The sequence below is a fragment of the Uloborus diversus genome, chromosome 4, assembly GCF_026930045.1.
Source record: "Uloborus diversus isolate 005 chromosome 4, Udiv.v.3.1, whole genome shotgun sequence".
NCBI lineage: Eukaryota > Metazoa > Arthropoda > Arachnida > Araneae > Uloboridae > Uloborus > Uloborus diversus.
Window position 1 is genome coordinate 24610394 of NC_072734.1, and position 23697 is coordinate 24634090.

The 23697-nt window shown below is 32.8% G+C and overlaps 1 protein-coding gene across 1 annotated transcript in view; it reads left to right on the forward strand.

The window, feature by feature from the left end:
- Window positions 1-23697, forward strand: part of LOC129219954 (disintegrin and metalloproteinase domain-containing protein 10-like) — a 207348-nt gene that overhangs the window by 171232 nt on the left and 12419 nt on the right. Inside the window, exons 4-9 of the mRNA XM_054854271.1 lie at window positions 2622-3037; window positions 3116-3611; window positions 18355-18614; window positions 19786-19914; window positions 22433-22610; window positions 23225-23384. Coding sequence (XP_054710246.1) covers window positions 2622-3037; window positions 3116-3611; window positions 18355-18614; window positions 19786-19914; window positions 22433-22610; window positions 23225-23384 — 1639 coding nt within the window. The remainder of the gene's footprint in view (window positions 1-2621; window positions 3038-3115; window positions 3612-18354; window positions 18615-19785; window positions 19915-22432; window positions 22611-23224; window positions 23385-23697) is intronic.

Genomic DNA, 23697 nt, shown 5'->3' on the forward strand with positions numbered 1-23697 from the left:
CCCAACAATTTTTTTAAATTCATTTTTTTAAATGTCCAGTTTTCAAACAAGGAGTGGTCTTTAGGACGTCACAAATGATAAACTTGGGCGCGTATTCTACTGGCGCGCTGAATGCTTAACACTTGCTGTCTACCGCGTTTCCACGTGATGATAATTCAGAAGCAAATCAAATACTACGCTCAATGCTTGCTATAAACCGTATCGTTGCTGGTACACGAAAATAAAGAAGTGAATTAAATATTGCGTTCTGCGCTAATGGCAACAGTGAATAGCAGTTCGTCATTTGTAATGTCATGCGCAGCAGAAGCGTAAAAAATAAAATTGAGTCTGCGCTCCGATTTAAATTTTTTTTTTTTTCAAAATAGTAAACTTTGTCAAATTATTTTAAAAAATGGTCAAAATGTTTTAAGGTATGTATGCTATTTCAGAAAAAAAAAATACTTCTAAAATTTCGGAAACGACCCCATTGCAATTCCTCGAAAAAGAAAATAACAATAAGGGGGGTACTTCGTGGAATCGCTGTTGAAAAGTGAGTTGTTCAAAATTTGTAGACAGCGCCAAAGGCACTTGGTGAAATCCTATTCTCTGCTTCCAGGAAAAACTTAACGAGAGAAAAATAATATTTGCTTCATCTCAATTCTCAAAAATTCCGCCTTTCGTTGCATTGTCAAACAATATTTCTTCTCCTTGTGGACTTTTAATAGTTTAATCGTATCAGCTGTTCTTGAGAAAAGAAAAAAAGCTAAATCGATAAAAGCAAAAGCAAAAAGTAAGGAGAAAAAGAACGAAAATTAGGATCATTTTTATCAAAACGGAAATTTGTTCTTATGCCAAGGAGTTAACTTAATCCCTCTCTCATCTTCCCTTTTTCATTCTCTTTTTTCTCCCCCCCCCCCCCCCACCTTCCCATGCCGTTCTTTAAAATGATTTATGAGCTTAAGGACTTCATTTCTCAACTACGTTCTTTATATCTTTATGAGAAAAACGGGGGAAAAAAAAAGAGTTATTGGTTGAATATGATGATCTTAAGGAATATTTGAACTTAAGGTGTAAACATCGATTGGAAATAATGACCAATGTGTTTCTCCACATTCTCAGCGTCCACTTTTGCTAGCATCCATGTTTGTGAGCGCCCGCTTTCGCAACCTTTTGATTTGACTACCAAATAAATAACTAATTCTTTTCAATTTTCGATTAGCTCACTATGACAGCGAAGAATATTGATCAAAAACTTCAAATAATTAAGTAAGAAAAAAATGTACAAAAGGTAGAACTCCATAAAGCGAATTAATCGTTTTTGAGAAAGAATGAAGGCCACATAAAAACTTGTCGAATTCTTTAATTTTCAAGTGACTTTAAGCCACTAATTATAGAACCTGCAAAAAAAAAAAAAAAAAAAAAAAAAAAAAAAAATGGAAATGTGAAATGTTGCATATTTATTTACGTAATTTGAAATAGTATATAGATCGGAACTGAGTATGCATTTTGTTGGATCAGTAAATCATGTTAGTACCAAATTACCATGCCTTGTCTTCAATCTTCGAGTTGAACCGAACCATTGTTTCGGTCACTCGTCTGGTTAGTGCTAATTCTGTATTAGCTACCAGTTTGTTTGGCTCTCTTGACTTATTTAAGAGGTTTTCCACCTCCAGCTCAATCACTTCCTAAGCCGGGCTGATGAGTGCTAATAAGCACGAAACTGCAGTCCTCGGCTGGAATTGATTGAGTTGGTGGTGTATTTCATGTTAGTAATTTTTAATATTTTACTATATTGCTTGCTTGTGGGTATTTAATCTGGTTTAAATCTACGTTTATAAAAGCAAGAGACTATTTCCGAAAATAAATAATTTTAAAAGTAGAAGATATTAGTATTCATTATGTATATATATATATATATATATATATATATATATATATATATATATATATATATATATATATATATATATATATATATATATATATATATATTATTTTTTATTTTATTTTATTTGTCATTTATTTATTTATTTATTTTTACTAACAGCAACACTTATGAGATATGTATATTATTTTACATTACGTACATTTTAAATCCCTAGAAAATTGTTTTTGTTCTTTCATTAACGGAATTCCACAAATAACGATTCGAGAAATTGTGGCAGTTTATGATAACGGAGGAAGGAGGGAAAGTAAAGAAGTGTGACATCATGTATTTTTGTTGAAATAAAAGCCTGCTTATAATAATAGGTTTAATATTTATGTAACAAAGCGTGACCTATGCCAGAGCGAGCGGAGGAGATAAGCTGAAGTCAGGGGCGTGCACTGGGGGGGGGGGAGGGAGAAAGGACACCCCTTGGGTCGCTCCCGAACCTGAAGGCGACGTAATATTTTTTAAATGAGGGGTGAAATATAGAAGTGAACAATATGGAGGGGGGCCCGTGAAAGTCATTTGTGACGGGCCCCAAAATTTCTGTGCACGTCCCTGGGTGAAGTGTTATACTTTTTGCGAAAATCGAGGAGGAAGTAGGGGTCAAATTTGTTGATAAAAAGTAACATTTATCTACAGACTTAATTAAATAAAATGTAATAGAAATGCTTTGTCTATATCATGTCTTTAAAAAAAAAATATTTTTCTTTAGGTGAAGAAAATTCATCTGTTCACGGAATTTTGTTAGATTCAGGACTCTTCGATGGCACAGTCCGGGTGAAAGATGAAGAATATTACGTGGAACCAGCAAAAAACTACTTTACTTCCCCTCGGCATTTTCACTCCTTGATTTATAGGTTATCGGATATTCAATTTCCGGAAACAAACCGAAGTTGTGTTTACGCAGTATCGAAAATTCGACACCACAAACGAAATAAACATCGTTTTCACCGCAAAAGATCAAGTCAAAACAAAATATTACTTTCAGATGAGCTGTATAAAATTCCTGTACATAAATTTCATAAAAAACGACTCAAATGGCGAAAATCCATTCATAGACATTCGGTAGACCACGGGGGAGATTTGTTCTATGGTGACTTTTCGCAGGAACACCATGTGCCAGAACGTGTGCTTGAAAAGCAACGAAATCACACGGAAAAGAAGAGATTCCATTCGTCAGAATATTTCCCCAAGAGTGTTGAGGAGAGTTTAAAATCTTGGTTTCTTCGCAGTTCTGTTTACGATTCCGACATAAGTGCCAACAATGAAAACATTACTTCATCCGTTTCGAATCATTCTTCATCGTCTTCAGCGTCGAATCTATTGCCGACTAGTTCCAAGCAGCAAGGCAATGGAGGCGACGTCGTCCCCACTGTGATAGGGGAGGCTTCTGAAGAAGGAATGGGACCATCTTTGGAAGACAAAAGCAATGTTCCTTATTGGAGAGAGTTGGACGCTCTGCATTACACGGAGGATGGTAGAACGGGTAGTTCGGAGCCGTATGGAGTGCGTTCTATTCAAAGGACACAGTGGACGGAGGATAGAGGACAGAGGCACGTCGCTGTGGATCGAAGGAAAAGTACGTGTCTGCTCTACCTCCAAGCGGATCATTTATTCTACCAAAAGATGGGGAATGAAGAGGCGTGCATAGACGCCATGACGAGACATGTGCAACGTGTGAACAGCATTTATAGAACAACCGGTAAGTGCAGCTTTCTTGCATTATTTCATTGGCTAAAATAAACCATATAGCTGATCAACCTGCAAAAGATGTTGCTGGGTTACGGTAACTAGTAGCTTGGTGAGACTGGAGATAAATATTGGAGCTTTTAGTCATTTATGGGCTACAGGTTTTGCGGTCGAGTACAGATCTTGTTCTCTGTTTTTAAGGTGTGTCTCCCCAGTTTCGCCGACAAGAAATTTCCTTCCTCCCTATTTTTCAGTTTCAATCTTAAGCTTTTGATATATGTAAAGGGGGAGGAAATTTTAAGTGTCGGTGAAACTGGGGGTAAACAGTTTTTGGGATATTATATGTTTTTTTTGGTGTTCCCCCAGTTTCGCCGATACAAAACCAATCTCTGTCCCTGGTAGAGGTCTATAGTAATGTTAGAGGAAAGTAATGTTACAGGAAAGTTTCAGAGGCCTACTGAGGAAATTTTAAGAAACTGATGTCTTAGAAAAACGATTACAGACTGCATTTGTTAACGTTAGGGTAAGGAATCACACAAACACATCATTTCTAAGGACAGACATAAGAACTGTCTTCGATCGATATTTTTTTGAAAAATAGAGTAAAATTGATCCTTTCATACTTCGAAATTGAAGTTCCCAGTTACCGACAATGATGATGTTACGGGAAGGGGGCTCTGGCCCCTGTTACTCTCCCCAAAACATTTCGAAATAGAGGTATTTTAAACGAAGTTTTTAAGCGATATTCAGTGACTTTAGAGGGAGACGTTTAGCTCTCCACCTTAACTTTTTTTGAAATCGTAGATGTTTCATTTTTAAATTTCGTACAAGAGCATCAACTCACTCTATTTAAAGACAATTGCATGCTAAACGCCTCAACCATTTGTCGTCTTGAAAATCCAATTTTCGACGATATGGATAATATTAGAGGATAATATCAAAGATTCGATCCCCTTTTCCAGAAATTTTCCGAAATTGAAATCATAAAAACGCGACGTTAACGTTTACAAACGATTGGGATTCGGCAATTTTTATAAATTTCCGCTCCAGAAAAGCAGTCTGAAACGATTTTCGATGCTGTTAGATAGCGAGTTGTTCAGTAGATCTTCCCTGGAAATTTTGCGAAATTGAAACCTTGGAAACGAGATTTAACACGCTCTTTAATGATTTTGGCTCAGGGAGGGGGCTTCCGTTTGATAGCGTTTTGAAGACTTTCTTATTTATTGACCGCTTAGGAAAAAGAAAAATAGGAGAGGAGGTGGGAACGAAAAAAAAAAAAAAAAAAGGAGGTGTGAAACGCGATTAACTAACCAATAATCAGCAACTATCGAAAATTTTTACTTTAATGTTCTTTTTTAAAGAAATTGAGATTTTTTCCTGTCGTACAATATATTATTTCCTATTAAAACTACTTTTCTACCAAGGCGCGTTCGGTTTTTCTCTTTAATTATATGGAACATTTTTTGAAAAAATACTATACTCAGTTCTCTGTGCATGAGAGGGGGGACCCTGTGCAACCCTCCCTCTCCCTCTGGCTGCGCTACTGGGTACAAGATCGGTTACCCTTAACGTTTAGTAAATACTATGCTTTATAGCCAAACTTTTAAACTCCATATTTTTTAAGTTTGCGTTTGTTTCTAGTCGTTTTTCATTGATATTGCTGCAGCGATGAGGAGCACACATATATATTATGAAACTTCATTTCATTTTTAAACTTCCTGAAAATGCAATTACCCTGTTGTTTTTTATTTTCTTCAAAATCTCAAAAATAATAGATGGGGGGGGGGGGGGGAAACATTTTTGGGCTTTGTTAAACATTAGTTTTCTGATGTAAAGCACTTGTTGATATTGATCAGACATAATTTGATGGAATATACTTAATATTATGTGCTTGGTAGTGTAACAGTAATAATCAAGTTATGCAATTATTTTGCACACATAATCAAACTATACGACGTATGATCATAACCCGGCTTACCGGAAGTTTTCTTTGGATAAAATGCGTTTGAGCATCCCAGGTGTTTCACATTAGTACTCTTTTGATTAATTAACGAAAGGTGCTTGCTTGCATTCACGTACAAGAGTTAGAGATTTATACTTCTTAAATGCATATTTTTAAATATTTTTTTTTTTTTTTTTTTGCTTTTTTAGGTATTTTCTCACACCTTTTGCTAGTCGAGTAAACAGATAGAATGATATTTTTACCCTACTCTGCTTACCCTACAAGTAGGTTAATCAGAGAAAATGGCATTTTCAAAATTAAATTACTTAAATGTTTTTGTTGACATCTGAAATCTAATTTTGCAATAAAAATAACTAAACGTGTGGTTTGTAAAAGAAACAAAAATACAGTTCAAAAATATGCCTTAGAATAGAGATTCTCAATCGTTGATCCGACGGACCGGCAACGATCCGTAGAAATATTTGACTGATCCTCTATGAATTTAACTCGACAATATCTTTGTTCAAAATAAATGAAATAAAATCAAAATATTAATAGCAACAAAATCATACACGACATTTTTTACTTGAATTTTGAGATCAATTTGCGTAATTTTCTATGATTTTTCACAAATGTTTCATTTCTGACGCATAACTGTTGTAATAATTACGTAGCTTTCCTTTTAAACACTTTTGTGACAGTTGTTTAATATTGCATAAAGTTTTATTCGTTTATTTATTTATTTTTTTTAAGTACTTTATCAAAAGGAAAAAAATCACTGGTTGGAAAAAATTTCACAACACGATCTGAGTCAAAAGCTTTCTTTCTTTCTTTTCTTCTTTTCTGTTTATTTTTTTTTTTTTTAATTTTATTTATTTATTTATTGAAAAAGGCAAGTATAAAAAGGAACAACAATCCCACCGGTTCGAAATCTTTTATCGCAAGTTTTTAACGGTTCGGGATCGAAGATTTTTTTTTTCTTCCTCGTTTTGAAAAAGTATATAAATTAATCAATAATTTAAAATCTCACCGATTCGCATTTTTTTTCAAAAGCTTTTTGCGACTCGCAGGTCAAAAAAGGTTGAGAATCGCTGCCTCAGAATGAGGCATAGAACATTTTAAGTGTCGGAAAGTTTAGCAAGAATACTGGGGTCGTTTCCAAAATTTTAAAAGTATTTTTTTCTGAAAGAGCATGCTTAAAAGAATAGGATCTGACCATTTTTTGATAAATTTGTTTACGTTTAATATTTTTTAAAAAATACTTAAATCGGAGCGGTTTTATTGTTTACACTTCTGTCGTGTGACATCACAAATGATGAAATGCCATTCAATGTTGCCATTAACAGAACAAAATATTTAATTCGTATCTTTACTCACGTGTACTGACAACGGTATGGTTGATAGCAAGCGTGGAGTGCAATTTTAATTCGCTGCTTGATTATCATAACGTGGAAACGTAGTAGAAAGATGCGCCAAATTGCATCATTTGTGACAACATCAAGACCACGCCTTGTTTCAAAAATCGCACATTTAAAAAAAATTAATTAAAAAATAACTGTTGGGAAAAGGGAAGTATTTTCTGGATCCATGTAATTTTTTTTTTTTTTTTTTGCTCATTCTATTCATTTCAATGACTAAAAGTAGTTTCTTTTGACTGAAGGAAACCAACCCATTGAAGCGTGCTTCCCTGCTCGCTGCGAACCTATGCAAGAAAGACAGTTTTACAGAGACAGTACCTCGAACTCTCGCTAAGTAGAGCTTACGACTCTACACGAAAACCCCTATAAGCATGGACAAGCGAGAATTCGTATCTTATTTTCGACACCAAATTTGAAATATATATCTTCAAGTCATCGCCAAACGACGCCATTAATGACGTCTCTTCCTTTTGCATTGTTCCACTATTTCCGTTTTCTGTGGAAATTCATCGTTCCAAAAGAAGTACAAAAACAATTTTGCGTTATAAAATGTAGTTATCGTTCAATGTAACTAACAATAAGAGTGCAGTTGTGCTTGAAAAGTAAAATAGGAAATAACAATTCCCCCTTGAAATTTTTTTTCATTTACGGTAGTTTTCCTGGATGTTTTGCTCTTCTACAAAGCATTATTAGCAGCTAATTAAAAAGCGATAAGATCATTATAACAAAAAATGTTTTGTTCCAATCAATTACATGAACTCAAAGATACTTTTTCAAAGATAAAGCAATTTTTCATAGTTCGATTTCATAATCGATTGATCGATTGTTAAATTGCTTAAAAGTAAAAGGAACTGTATTCAGCTTTATTACAATTACAGTTCTCATATAAGCTTTTTAGCCTACTTTCCCAGTAAAAGTCAGAGAAAGAAGAAAAAAGCATGAAAGAAGGCTTAATGCATCTTGAAAACATTACAAAAAACAAAAACAAAAAAGTCAAAAATAAAAAATAATAATTAAATAAATATCAAAAATTTAAAAATCGAAAAGTAGGGTATTGAGATGGGGGAAAATGTCTGTCGGTCTGTCTGTCCACCCTAATAACTTTTGAGTGAATAGTCCAATTCGAACAATTTTTTTTGTTCGAAAGATCTCGGCGAGGACACCCCATTCCTACATTTCACTTTTTGATTTGAACTATTTTTTGTTCCATTTTGAACAGTTAAAAAAACTTAATATTAGCGCCTACGGGGAAATTCAAGGCAATTCCAAACTGAGAGGTGAATTTGCTCCAAACAAACTTTGTAGGAAAAAGTTTTTGAGGAAGATCATGTATAAAAAATATCTTTTTGATTTGAACAACTTTCCGTTCAATTTTGAAAAGTTCAAATCCTTTAACATTTGTGTCTACGGGGACACTGGAGGTCAATATAGATTCTGAACTTAAAAGCAGATTAACTTCAAACAATTTTTTTCGGAAATAGCTCATGACGAACAACTCCCGACTCCGACAGTTTTGTGGCACCTGACTCCGACTCCTGTGCCCGAAAATTAGTCGGACTCCGACGCCACGACTTCGACTCTGACTTCGTAGCTTTAGCAAAAATTTATACACGGAGTGGAAATGACTGACTCCTACTCTTTCAAATTTCGGAGTGACTCCTTTGTCCCAAAATGAGATTGACTCTGACTCCGCAACCATGGTCTCTACTGTGAAATAATTAATGTGGATATTTTTGATTGTATAATGATTTGTTTTTATTTTCACTCTAAAGTTTCAATTCAATCTATGTATTCAGTTTTTGGCGAAGAAATTCGGAGTCCTTTACGTTTTAACACAAAGATAAGCGCAGACGATTTTTTTCAATACTGAAATTTAATGTTCCGATTCTTGGATATTCGACTCCGACTCCTTTATCCCAAAATGAGATTGACTCTGACTCCGACTCAGCAGCCATGGTTTTTAACTGTGAAACAATTATTCTTAATATGACTTGTTTTTATTTTCATTCTAAAGTTTTAATTTAGGTATTCAGTTTTCGGCCGATGAACTCGAAGACATTTATGTTTCTATATAAAGATATGCGCAAACGGTTTTTTTTTTTTTTTTTTTTTTTGACAATGAAAATTATTTCTTTAAGTTGACATTTTATTGTTTTTATTTATTTTGATAAGTGCATTAAATCATGTAAAATATTACTTTTGGCAGCAAAAGAAAAAGAAACTTTTTTTTTCATATGATGTATTTATTTTAATGAGCTTATTAATTTTAATTATTATTTTTTCGTTTTGAAAGCGGTAGAAGAATTTTTTTAATGGAAGAAAGTGTATTAGCTGCTTTGTTTAAAAGGTGCTGCTATTTTATTTGTTCGTTTATTTATTTATTTTTTACGCATCTAATTTTTTAGATGAGTGAGGCATAATTCCTATAAATCAGCTTAAAATATTAAAAAATATATGTTTGAAACAATTTGCGATTTTAGCTATTTTTGAGAATATTGATCAGGTACTAGAAAGTAGTATGGGTATACTGGAAAGTAGGCTCGTTTAGTTCTAGACGGAACTTCTTGTTGAGCAATCACGATTGCTTATTGTTCTCATTTGACAGTCCTTGACGTTGTGGTTCCTTTTTCAGCTTGGACCAGCAGCACCACCGCCCACCGGCGGCGGCGGCACGGCTGCTCTGGTCCTGAGCACAGTCCCCCGGAATCCACTTCTGCTGGGTGGTGGCGTCCATGTCCTACACACGCATGCTTATACACCCTCGCCTACACGCGCGCGCCTTTACACACATACACAGGCCTACGTGCACACACTTAAGCCTGCACACACACAACTATACACATCAACCACCCAGGAGGAAGGGCATGCTTGGTGTGGGGAGCCATTTCTAGAAACAATAACTCTAATGAGTAGGGTCTTGTTGCAACTCGTGATTGCGAAAAACATAATTTGAATTCAAAGTTTCAGAATTCAGATTAGAGTTGATTGGAGGAAGAGGGTCACAGGCTTTTTATTTAACTTGGGTTTTATTTGAATTTAAATTCCATTCTCTTACTTACTTTTGAAAATCTTCCTCAAAATCAAATAAAACAAGATGTAACAAAAAAAAAAAAAAAAAGAAAGAAAGAGAGAGAGAGAAAAAACTCGATCTTTTTTGTGTAATCATGGACATATTGTTTTTCTCATGACGATACTAAGTGCTCAAAAAAGTTGTTCAGAAACACCCATTTTGTATTTCAATAATGATAAATAATATTCCAGTAAGCACGGGAGAGGAAAGAATTTTCTTCTTTTCGAAATTGTGAAAAGCGAAACAAAAAGAAACCGATCGTTTGAAGTACAAAGAGAAATATTTTTTTATTCCGACTTTCCAGAAATCTGATAAATCTTAAAACATTCATCTTTCCGCCGAGGAGTTGAGTTGCAGGTGTTCCGCTGAGCGTGTAACGACTCCGTACGCAAACTAATCAATGCAGCGGAGCATGTTCGATGTATAGCCCTTTTTTTTACTTTTTTTACCCAAACATGTTTTCTACCCTTATTTCTGTTTTACTCTACTTTTTTGTGTATGCAAATCGGAAAAGTTATAAAGTTCGAGCGTTTTTATAATGGCTGATTTTTTCTTTCTTCTGCAGAGGTTTATTATTATCGCTGATATCGTCTGCGTTTTGTGATGTGTGGAATCTTGCTTCTGTTTATCGATTGTTCGTTCGTTTGAGCCAGAGGCGTGAGTGATAGATTGTAATTTTAGACTTCTAAATTGCTCCTTTGTTGTGCTTATATTTTTCCATCCGAAAATATATCGACCGTTTTTTTCTGTAAAAGGGATCACATTTTGACAATGAGATTTTCCAGCCGTTCAAATCTTCAACAAAACAAAAAAAAAAAAAAAAAAAAATCTCAGAACTAAACGAGATTAATTTTCTGTATAACAAATTTAATAACAATAGCTTGTGAACTTTCAGTTAAATTATTTTGAACACACCTTTCTAATTCCTTAAACAATTAGCTAAAAACAAAATATTTCGTTTTCTTGTTTTAACAAAAAAAAAGAAAAGACTATTAGTGGTCATGAGAATGATATCAATTTCACTCTTTCAAACTGTTCAATTTATAGTTCCGTTATTTCTAGCTATTCATAAGTTTTAAAACTGTATATCTCTAGCTGTCAATGTGGGCACTGTGCAGTTTAAACCTGCAGCTCAAACCTACGTGCATTATATGGCAGGGGCGGAAGCAGACTGCCGTCTTAGGTGAAGTCATGCGAAGAGTAGGGTTTGGCGCACAAAAAATTTCTGAAACTGTTTGGATGTCAATAAAAAGCATCAAATCGGCCTGGAGTAAGGCACCTAATAGAGCTTGAGAGTGGGATAAAGTAAAGGCAGGCACCTGAGGGAAAATGAATATAAAACTTTACTTTGTGTTAAATTTGAAACGCAATAATTCAAAATTGCTTACATAGAGTATATTTTACCTATTGCAGACTCAAATTCAGCCTTAATTAATCTTACCTATTGAAAAATAAAAAATGTTGCAAAATCAGCTTTGACCGGTATTACCCCTGCCCTGGAACAGTCAGTAATTTTATTTACTCCTTAATGGTTGTAAAGTAAGAAATATGAAGATTTTCAACTGCAAAATGACTAGCGCTTCATTAGTATATCTATAAACTGCCGTGAAAGGGCAGAACCAATCAGTTTAAATCTGCGTTATTCACTTTAAATCATAGTGACCGCCATTACCCTTAAAAATAATTAATTAATTGCAAAGATTACTGCAATCATTAACACAGTAACGAATAATTATGAAGTATTTGAACTTTGAGAACTTTGAGACTTTGTGAAATAATTCACAAAGTATTTGAACATAAGTTTAGATGGATAATACTGCCGATGGTTTAGAAAGGGGAGGGGGGTTAAGACACCCATGACCCCCCCCCCCCTTGTTGTCGCCCTGTAAGATGATCGGTCGCTTCGGTTACCATCAAGAATACCCAAAAAACAGAAGCACCAGAACCACCCAGTAAACTATATTGACATGCTCACTGTCCAGTTCCCATTTTGAGCAGAGAACAACCGTTTGCATCTCTAGAGTTTCGCGAAGTCTTGTTTTTATTTGCCCGAATGCCCTACGGGCAAATATTTTTCTACGTTATCCCGTAGACCCGTAGATTTGCCCGTAGTCATTTTTTTTTTCTTTTTAATAATAATTTGGAGCGTTTTCATTCGTTGACTACATTTTTCCAGTAATCAGAAAACTACTGTAAATCCACTACTATGATTTGGTAAACGAGTTTGAGTTAAATAAAAACACTATAATTAAAATTTAACACGGATTTAACAAATACAATATTTGAAACATTTTCGACAGCAGATTTGAGTTACTGTAATTGATTTGAACAAAATATTATTCATCAAAATTGTGCTTATTTTTAGGCACTATTTGTATATGAGTAAAAACGAAACGATTAACTCATTGGATTTCCATTTCTTCATTGCATTGTGATGCGTTTGCTTAACAAATGGTAGTTGAATATTGATGTATCCCGCTTTCCACCTCTTATATAAGAAGTAGGTCGAAAATTCTGCCCGCGATGATCTGCGATTTTTCTCTGAGGAGGATTTTTTCTTATCACTGTGTATAAATAACGTGCAACGAGCCGGCATTGTGGTCAATGTAAATGGGCTCTTGGTATAGCATTGACTAATGCCTTCTTGTTTTTATCGGGTTGTGGAAGCTTTTTGATGGACGTAATATGATTTTTGGGAATAACTTCCATTCACCCTTCTCTATTTTTAGCAAATAACAGGACCGTTCAAATTGCCTTGATACAATTCAAAATTATTTTGTAAATATTTTACAAGTTGTTGGAGAATCTGGTTTATTTTCAATTTTTTTTTGGCATTTTATTCAATTTTTCATTGATGTTTACGACTTCTAGTTTTCTTCATTCATTTATATAGTTTTAAATCGAGATAAGCTGCTTTGTATCTGGAAAACCACTAGAAATCATTGGAAGATAAAGATTTTGTTTTTTTTTGGTTCTTTTGCCTTTTAGAGTGTCTCTGAGATTTCATTTATTTTTAAGAATTGATGGTTCAAAATCACAACTATTTCCTTTTTATGTGATGGAACTTCATGGTAATCAGACTGATGAATAATTTTCTACTAGTTTCTCTGACTGGTGATTCCTTTTCTACTAGTTTATCAGATTGATGATTCATTTTCTACTAGTACTAATTCATCAGATTGAGAATTCTTTTTCTACTGATACTAGTTCATGAGACTCATGATTCTTTTTCTACTAGTACTAGTTCATGAGATTGATTTTTCCTTTTCTATTAGTACTAGTTCATCAGATTGATGATTCTTTTTCTACTGGTACTAGTTCATGAGACTGGTTATTCCTTTTCTATTAGTATTATTTCATCAACTTGATTTCTTTTTTCTTGTACTAGTTCATCAGATTGATGGTACCTTTTCTACTAATCCTCATATTTAATGAATATTCTTTGTTACCTACTCAAGAACAACAGAAGATTTGAAACTTCTTTTCTCTGACCGACTACACTTTCTATTCATTAGTGCATGCATTCTATATACCTTAATCTAAAACTACGAGTACATTTGTGGTGAGCAATAAGTAAACAGGAGAAAAAAATCTAGATGTTTCTATCAAGTGCAAAAAGAATTACTCTTTGACATCTTTAATATACTGAACTTTGTCGGCACCCATTTTTTATAGGCAGAATAGGTGTATTTTTTTCCTTTGTTTCTTTTAAATTGAAAAAAGCAAAAATAATTCATAAACTTTTGATGCATTAAAAAACTGTGAAATGGTATAAAACCTTTGAAAAGGTCGAAGTTCGAAATAAATTATTCCCTTGCGGTAATAATTGAAAACAATGTCATTGATGTTACTAACTGCTCACAAGAATCTTTATATTTTTTAATATTTCTGAGAACAATTGCTTTTTTATGTTCTCTAATATAAAAAATGATCGTAAAAATCTTATTTTATCGGACTTTTTACCATTATCCTCTAAAGATATTAGAATATCTTTATTATTTCATGGTTGTTTCTTTTTCAGAAACCTTCGAAAATAACTAACTGCTACTTCGAAACAAAGAAAACTAATACACAGCAGCCATTTTATTTGAGAATTCTTCCGAAAGACCATTACACTTTGTTTCTAAAATTAGAATTCATCTCGCCTCTCTTTTCCCTTTGTTTCTGACAGCCCTCTCCTGATTTATATTGTTCTTTTATTTCTCCTTTGATCGCCGCTTTAATTAAAATGCAAGTCGTTAATGAAAAGTCAAAAAGCCGCAAAAACTGTTAGTTCCTAAAGTGCCATTTTGCGAAATGAAATAATATCTTGTAATACCATTATCATAATGATCACTGCCTTGTACCGTTAGAAGTTATGAATGAAACATTTTACGGGGTAATTTGCAATTATTCTGCGAATACTTTAATGTTGTGCTCTCAGGTTAGTATAATCACTTAATTTGGGAAAACTCAAACGACTTAAGTCCATTACTTTCAATTTTTAACGACTGCTTTACTTCTTCCACTTGCCGCGTTAAAGTTGCAGTTAATATACATTTTTTTTCTTTCGAAAATGGGGACATTTTCTTATATTTTAGTTCATTTTTGACCATTTTTAGAACAATTATACAAGAAGCATGTTGTTTTATGTAAATGAACACTGAAATTTGATTTAAAAATCGTTATCTCATAAAATTATCTGCTGCTGAATAGAAGAGGCATAAATCTTCTCTGTTGTGATTTCACGTTTTACGAAGTGATCTCATTATTTTGAATAGAAATTTCTCGCATAATTTAATGTGCTTAAAATGTAAGATGACCCAGTCTGTACTACATAAAACAAAGCTGGCATTTGTTTCGTAATACTAGTAGCGTTATTGCTGCTAGCGGGTGCTTCTAATGCTATGATGTTGCTGGGTCATTCCATACGAAATGAGCAAAAATGACAAAAAAGTTGTGGCCGCATGGTAACAAATTTTTATGAAATCCGGTATACAGATTCCTTTTATGCCTACATAAAAACATCTAAAATATTTTGGCTTAATATTTTTTATGTGAATAGTTACATTCCATTGAAAATTGGTCAAATTGAACAGCATTCTCAAAAATGCTAAATGTTGCATTTTTGAAGGCTTGTATTTTATTAACTATTTAATGTAAACATAAAAATTACATATTGTTGTAATCTATAGAGTAAGCCAATTCATCTGCTTTCAGTATTTTTTTTTTTTTTTCAAATTTATTATAGTTAACTTTTAACAGTGTTTTAAAAACTGAAAATGTTTAAGTTTTCTCATAATTAAGCGTTTTATTTTTTAACTCAAGCTTTTAAGGAATGTCTTAGCTGTGCTGAAATTAATACCCAATATTGTGCTAAGTGTCATAAAATAAATACCTTACTTTTGAAGTTGCATTTCAAAAGAAATACCTTACTTTTGAAGTTGCATTTCAAAAGTAAGGTATCAAAATCAATTTTAAACTAAGTAACAATTTGTAAAATCATGATTTTCCCCTTCACATAGGCACAAAAATTTTAATGAGGGAAACATTAGACAACTTTAAATTTTGCAAGAATATAGATTCTATTTGCTTGAAAAAATTCGAAATTGGTTTTTGATTTCCAAGCTTAAAATAAAATTCAGGACAATAGCATTTTCTTTGTGTTTTATGTGATATTACAAGAATTCAAAGTACTAGATAAATGACTAAATGATGCAAAAGCAAGTATACCTAACATTCATTTCAATTTTTCAAAAAATATATTGGCATAATGGGAAATTTATTTAAAAAAATAGTGGATAAAATTTATATCTTAAGCAATAATAATTATAATAATAACTTCAACAAATGCATCAAAAGAATTTTTTTTTTTTTTTTTTTTTTTACAAAAGCTAATTTTCGATTTCCAAAAAAAAAATGTGGCAATTTTTGCAGGAAAATTCATTTGAAGACATTGGTAGTACTTTCATTAATATATTTTTCAAGTAGTTCCAGAAAAGCATTATCTTTAATAGGTCATTCGTACTACAGTGACGGTTCATGTGGATTCACTAAATAAGAAAATCACTTATCTGAAGGAATATAGATGCATAAAATTAATGTGTAAAAACACATTAAATAGCCACAAATAATTGCTATATGTGTAACAAACAAATAAAATTATAGACATTGGATTTAGGCCTAATTTCTAAACTCTTTTTCTTCAAACATATGCTCCTTTAACTGATGACTGAGACAAATGTGAGGAAGTTCAATTGTTAATTGAGATGAAACGATGATAATTTCGTATCTCCAAAATAGCTATGGGAACTTTATTAAATTATTATTGAACCTAACTTTCGAGATTGATAAGTTTTACTAATGAGACAAAAAAAAAAAAAACTATTTGTGATTGTAGCAGGCAGAAGAAAATATCTTGCAGTTATAAGTGGATTAATGTATGTCGTATGCATACTTGTTCTGACGGATAATGGTTTGATAGTTTATCAATGTCATAATAAGCACTTTTGCCATTGGTAGCACAAAGAAAAGCCAGCTGCTTTCCATTGAAAATTAGATTCATTGTGGCAAATGTTGTTTAACTAACTATTTTTATTTTGGAAGGAAAAGCTATAACTGAACTAGAGAAGAGTTTTGCTATTGTGAATTAGACGAGATGGTCCTCTGCCCATATCTTTAAACTCAATATGTTCTTTAAGAGCTGTTTTTTTTTCCTATATCACGAATGGAGAGGAAAATTCAACACAATAATTAAGGAAACATTTCGGCAAGTACTTCATAAACATACTTTTGAGAAAATGAAACACGAAAGAAATGGTTAGTTTTGCTAAACTTACAATTAAAAGAAGTAACTAGTGAAATTTTACCTTAGTTCAAGTTGCTCTAGTAACAAAAATACGCTGATTCCAATGATTAAAATTTAGTATTATCTAAAAGACACTTCGATATGTTACGTAAAAAAAAGAGTGAATTTAGATTATTCCCTCTTTTTCAAACAAGCATCTATAATAGCGGAAAAAATGGAAATTTTGGAAGTTTTTTATTTTTTAAAGTACGATTTCGTCATCAAGGAATTCAAAAACAATTTCTAAGTTGGAGCAGATAGTTATTTATAGATATTTTCTCAATGGGAATCATTTTTACTGTTATTTTTTAATTAAAAGAGCTAGAAGAGTGATTTGAAATCTCAAGTTAATTTATAAGGCAAGTTTTCAATCTTTGTTAATATCTCAGATTCAAAAAAAGCTCCGAATAAATTTTACTTTGCTCTTTCCTAATAGAGATTTGTTTATAGAATGTGGAAATATTTATTTTTTAAGTGTACGTTTATAACTTACGGAGTTATTGAGTCACAAACTGGCTGCGTATGAACTCTGAAAATTTAGGCTTAGCGTAAGCATCAACTTCTAATTTCAATAACAAAGCAACAAAAAGTTTCAAAACTTTCATACTTTGTATTCCCTCATAGATATGCATGATTTACTTAAATAAAAATTTTCACTGAAATCTGTGACATGTCAGCCACAGCTGATTTGTTCATTTCGCATGGAATGACCCTGCTGTGACTACTAATGTCAGTGCAGTGGGTAAGTCATGAATTTTAGTATACGATCACACTTCTCACTCCAGCCCAGATTAACGCATAGGTCAACTGGACCCAGACCCAGGAGCTCCTAAAGTTTAAGGCTCTCATTTCTTTTCAAAATTACATTATATGTAATGGAATTTGTATTTGTTAGGTTTTAATTATAAGTTTGCAAATAACAAACTAATTGTTAAACTTTTCCTTTCCTTTAATTTCTTTACTAATTGTGTTGTGAATTAAACCTCGCTCAGTATATTTGTATAATACATTAGCTTATAGTATGATATTAAAAATATATTATGTATTGCTGTTTTTCAGAGCGCTTTTAGTTGCATTTATGCTACAATTGTAATTTAAGCAGTTGAAGAGAAACGAAGTTCGGTTTGAAATTAATAGTAGGAATACAAATAAAGTCTATATTGCAGAAAAAAGTATCAATATTTGAAATGTGTGTTTATAGGTTCATATAAAGCATACTAACACACATAAACTGCTTAAAAATTGTTACAGTGATATAATGTATTAAGTGAATGATGATATAGTGTGTAGAAAGAAAATGGAGGGATGGTTCAATGTGTCGATGATGCCTGAATGCTAACTTTGAACTCTTATAATCACTTAACTGTAATTGAGTTTTTTACTAATTTTTGATTATAAGTTTTTGAAAATGTTTTCACGGTCTATGATGTTTATGATGTTTCAGAATTTGTTATTATGATGCATTTGAACAAAATTTTGTCCCTTTCAATATGATTTCAGATTTTGATCAAGACGGAAGACCTGATAATATTTCCTTCCTCATAAAAAGAATCAAAGTCCATACTAGACCAGATGATCCAGATTACAGATTTGTAGGTAACTATGGAGTAGAAAAATTTCTAGAATTATTTTCGGAAGACGATTACGATGCTTTCTGCCTTGCTTACATGTTCACCTATCGAGATTTTGAGGGAGGAACGCTCGGCCTTGCTTGGACTGGAGATTTGAAGAATGCTGGAGGAGTTTGCGAGAAGAATGGGGTAAGTGACATTCCTCATTTTCATTTCTTTCTTTATTTGCTTTTCCAAATTTCTAATCTTATCAAGAAATTTCAAACATAAACTATACGATTGCTTTTTATTTTTGAGTAAGGCATGTAGAAACTATACATTGTGCGGAGAAAGTTCCCACAATTTTATTAGATATTTCAATAGGCTGTAACTAACACATAATTCAACAAATCAACAAGACCTCATTTGGAGTATGCTGTTCTGTTTTGGTCGCCTTATCTGAAGAAAGATGTTTCTGTATTGGAGGGGACTTTCAGATTTAGATTATGATACCAGACTTAATAAGCTTAATATGTATAGCCTGGAGCAAAGGAGAGTCAGAGGGGACATGATTCAGTTATTTAAATTTATCAAAATGAAAGATGTTAATGGATTAAATTTTTGCACGGAAAGCAAGACGAGAGGTCATTGTTTTAAGCTATTTAAATCTCAGGCTAACTTGGAAATCAGGAAAAACTACTGTACTTCAGTAAGGGTCTTGGCCACTTGGAACAGCTTACCGGAAGAGGCGGTAAATGAGCAAGGGGGTGGATAGCTTTAAAAGGCCATTGATCTTCATTGGGGACTAATTAATTGACTAGGACCAGCCTAGCTGGGCCCAGACCCTGTTTCTGATCGTCACATTTGGATTTGTGTTTGTATTTTCAGGAGGATTCTCACCGGAAAATGTGCCGATGATCTCTACGGACGGTTCTAGCAAATTCGTTCGAAGATTTCTATGCAAAATTTATGTAGACACTTTTTACTTTTTCATTCTTAATAATTCATTCATCCTAAAAAAGCGTTAATGAAGAGAAAATCAGAGATTTCTGCAATAGAGTTCCTATTATAGAACTCTTTGGAGAAAATCTATCATTCTTTACTGAAAATGGAGTTTCGTCTCCAGCACTGTTGTAAGAGAAGAGATTTGTTACTCCATTTAAAAATGTAACTCTATGATTTTCATATCGCTTGTTCAGCGATGGCAACGGCAACACTGGTTGTCAAGGGCCAAGGAGTTGTTTACTTGTGGTAGTGGGTGTTTGGAACGAGATTTGGTTAGCACAAAGCAGTGGAGATTACGAAAAGCATAAAAGGTTTTGTGAATGAAAATGTTCATTTTTTTGTTATTTTCAGTACAATGTGTAAATTTTTATTTCAGCATTACAGAGGAAGCTTAAAGAGTTTGAATACTGGGATAATAACTTTGCTCAATTATGGGAAACATGTGCCTCCAGTTGTCTCTCATGTAACTTTAGCTCATGAAATAGGCCATAATTTTGGATCACCTGTAAGTACAGTAGTATCTTTCTTTTTTTTTTTTTTTTAAGAAAAAAAGCTAAATAATTACAAAGAAACCACAAAACTCTTTAAAAGAAACTTTCATAAAACATTCCACTGAAAGGGTAAAAGAAATACCTTTTGTGGTTGTCATAAAAAAAATACACAATATTATTTCTTGAATATAAAACAATTTCATTTTAAATTTTGATCTAGAATACAGATGTTTAGGCAAAGAGGTGGGTGACCTTTAAAACACGCAATAAATAAATAAATAAACTGTCTAATTTTATTCTTTGAAATTTTTTCATTTTGAAATTTTAAAATTTTATTTGTACTGTTTTACATACAAAATCATACCACTGAACTTTTTATCATTGTACTAGCGTAGTAATAAGTGATTGAATCTGCATTTAATTTTCCATTAGTTAGAACTTTTACTTGTTACTGTAATTGTGAATTTTAAGTTCTAAGAACAAAATGTACAGTTTTGGTAACTTTGTTTATTTTAATTAATTAATTTATTTATTTTTTGAATCACAAATAAAATTTTTGGTTTCTTAAAAAATAGATAAAAAAGGAGAAGAAAAATTTTTAAAAGAAAGATTTTTTTCACTGCTCTTGTTTTGTTTTAAATGAGGGTACCCAATTTTTACAATTATAGCCTTAAAATAATTCAGGAACATAACAATTTTAGAACTTAGCATACAGGGATTTTAACTTTAGGTTTTAATTTTTTTTTTTTTTTTTTTGAGAAATGTAACATTTTGAGAGAAAAAAAAGGAACAACAATTTCAGTGTTTAGTGAATTTTAATGGAAGTTAAAAATCAACAATTAATATCAGTGTAAAAATCTGATGACATGGGACTGTTTTATTCAAGTGCATATTTGAGGGGCAACTACTTATAGCAAAATAAGCCAGGGGTACCCAGCTAGAGAGGGCCATGGCACAGACTGCGCCATTGAAATTTTTAAGGGGGTGTATTGAGGGGTATTTTTTTCATTTGGGGGGTGAGGGCTCTTGCTTTTTTGTTTTTTTTAATATTTAGGGGAGGAGGGGGTTATTATACAAAAAACATAGGTTTTTGAAAGTGGAATTTTTGTTAAAAAAAGATTCAATTTTTTAAAAAGTTAAGGAACTGATGTGATATACCCCACCCTTGGCGACTTTTTCCTGTTGGCGCCAAGAAAGCGTCGCCAAGAAAACGATGTATGACGACATATGTCATACATCGTTCTTAGCGATGCTTTTTTAGCGCCAACAGGAAAAAATCAGATAAGAAAACATGATCAAAGCACTTCAGAACACAATATATATAAAAACAACATAAAAGCACAGCAAAAAACATCACAAATGTATGCTTCAAAAATGTACATTGCCGGGGTTTTTTGTAAACATATTAAAATACAATGAAATAAATTATTGTATTAATTACAAGTCGAAATTATTGCATTAATTTTTTTTTCATCATTTCTCCGGGATACGAGCCCTCGGTCTCATAGTACTTTCGTAATGAGACCTCGGCTCGCCGGCCCTGCCTCGGTCTCATTACGAAAGTACTATGAGACCTCTGGCTCGCCAGGACCTCGCTTCGCTCGGTCCGTTATCCCTCCGACTGTTAACATACATTACAGTCGGAGTATGATCACAGTTATGTATACTACAAGAACCCCTCAAGGATTTGTAAAAACAAAGAATTTTGGAAGTGAGAGGTTTTTTTTGAATTCTAAAATAAAGAACTTACCTTTTTATATGGTATAAATATTTACACTCAGTCTAAAACAATACATCATATGACAATGGCACGTTACAGATACACACCACGTTGGAGTTAACTTTTAATTAACCTTCAAGTTTGAAGAAACTGGCATTTTCTAATGTTTTTACTTCAAAACACAACTACTGAATTTAAACTAACACAAAATAAGCATTCCTGTAAGGTATATTGCACGAAACAACACCACATCGTAAAATCCCCCTAAGAGCGGAACATATGTGCACCTACCTCCACGGACACACGTGCGAAAAGAATTAGTTCACATCTGTACTTCCCAGGTATATTCTGCAGGGTTACTAGGGCTACCGGAAAAAGTTTTATCGCCAACGTTGGCGATTTTCGAAATGAGCTAAAAATTCTATCCTCGCCAAGGGGGGGGGGGGGTATATCACATCTATACCAAAGTTAATTTATATTGTTCCTTTTAGGCACCTTTTAACTCTCACATAGTTAGTCACATTCTTTATTGATTATTTTATAACTTTCTTTTGTAGCTAAAATTTTGGACCTGAACAGAGGGTATAATATAGTAAATACTAACGTATAAATACAGAGAATTCACGATAACCTCAAAGTTACCACAATGAATTCCATCGTGGGAACTAAACAAAATATTATTTCGATACTTTTATAGATAAAAAGATCTGTTAATGAAGTTGGTGGAAGCATGTCATTTGGATTTGTTATATATATAAACTTTAAAATGAAATTTAATACTTATAAACTGTCTCACTAATTTTTAAAAACAGCATGATCCTGAGGATGACCTACACTGCACGCCCGGAGGAGATCATGGGAATTATATTATGTTTGCTCGAGCAACATCTGGTGATAAGAAAAACAATAACAAATTCTCGCCTTGCAGTCTTCGAAGCATTAATGCAGTTTTAAATACCAAGGCCAGAAGTGTTAAAGGTTGTTTTACTGGTAAGAAAATCCAATTATATATATGAGAATACGGTTGCACAATGTACATAATATGAAAATATCTTCCTGATTTTTACCTGTGCCTGTACTAAATATGTAATGCATTTTTTAAACTTCTTTTGTGTTCTTTTTTTTCCCATTACTTACCCATTAGTCATCCCAGAGACCCAGCATACCTTCCTATTTTCTTGGATTAACCGATTTGTGTTGGTCTCTGGAAAATATATTTATATAGAACAAAAAAAAAAAAATCTTTTTTTATAATAAACAATTTTGAAGTTTATCAAGTTACAACAATTCTGCCATAAGAAGATAAAGGGCAGTAACTAAGTTTTTCTTTTCTTTTCTTTTTTTTAAATTTTTGACATCGATTGTACGTTAGCTTTATTGTACATCTTGCTTATTTTGTTTCTGCTGAAAAACATGTCTAATTCCAACATTTCCCCTATTAGTTTTGAATCCAAAACATGTTTCTTCAATTATCTTGAAAACTCATTTTTGCAAATACTACCCACTGATGCTTTATATTTGAGGAGCATTAAATATATCACTACTTTATGCAACCCACATGGGTTATACTTTGCTTATTTCCCTAAGCTTGTTCGTTTTTTCAGAACCTCTGGATGCTGTTTGTGGAAATGAAGTTGTAGAAGGAGCTGAAGAGTGTGACTGTGGTTGGGAAGAGGACTGTCATGAGCCATGTTGTTTCCCAATGCGAGTAAATCCACCTCAGGATCAGCCACCGTGCAGACTGAGACCGGCAGCTTTCTGCAGGTAATTTATCCAATTGGGGTGTTTGAAACTAATAATTTCTAATTGATGAGAAAAGTTGGGAAAATTTCAGAAATGTGAAGAAAATTCAATTATTAAAAATATTTTATGTCAAAATCTTGAAAGGAAATAATGTTAATAGTGCAAGAGTGATTGTACTCTAAAGCAAGTTTAGATTTCTAGAACTTTTGCGATTTGTTTAGAAACAATGAATTTTGTTTAAAAATATTAAGCAATATATTATTAAAATTACAGATTTAATAAATTAAGTTTTATGTGATTGATTGGATTCATCTTACATTAGATTTACTCTAAA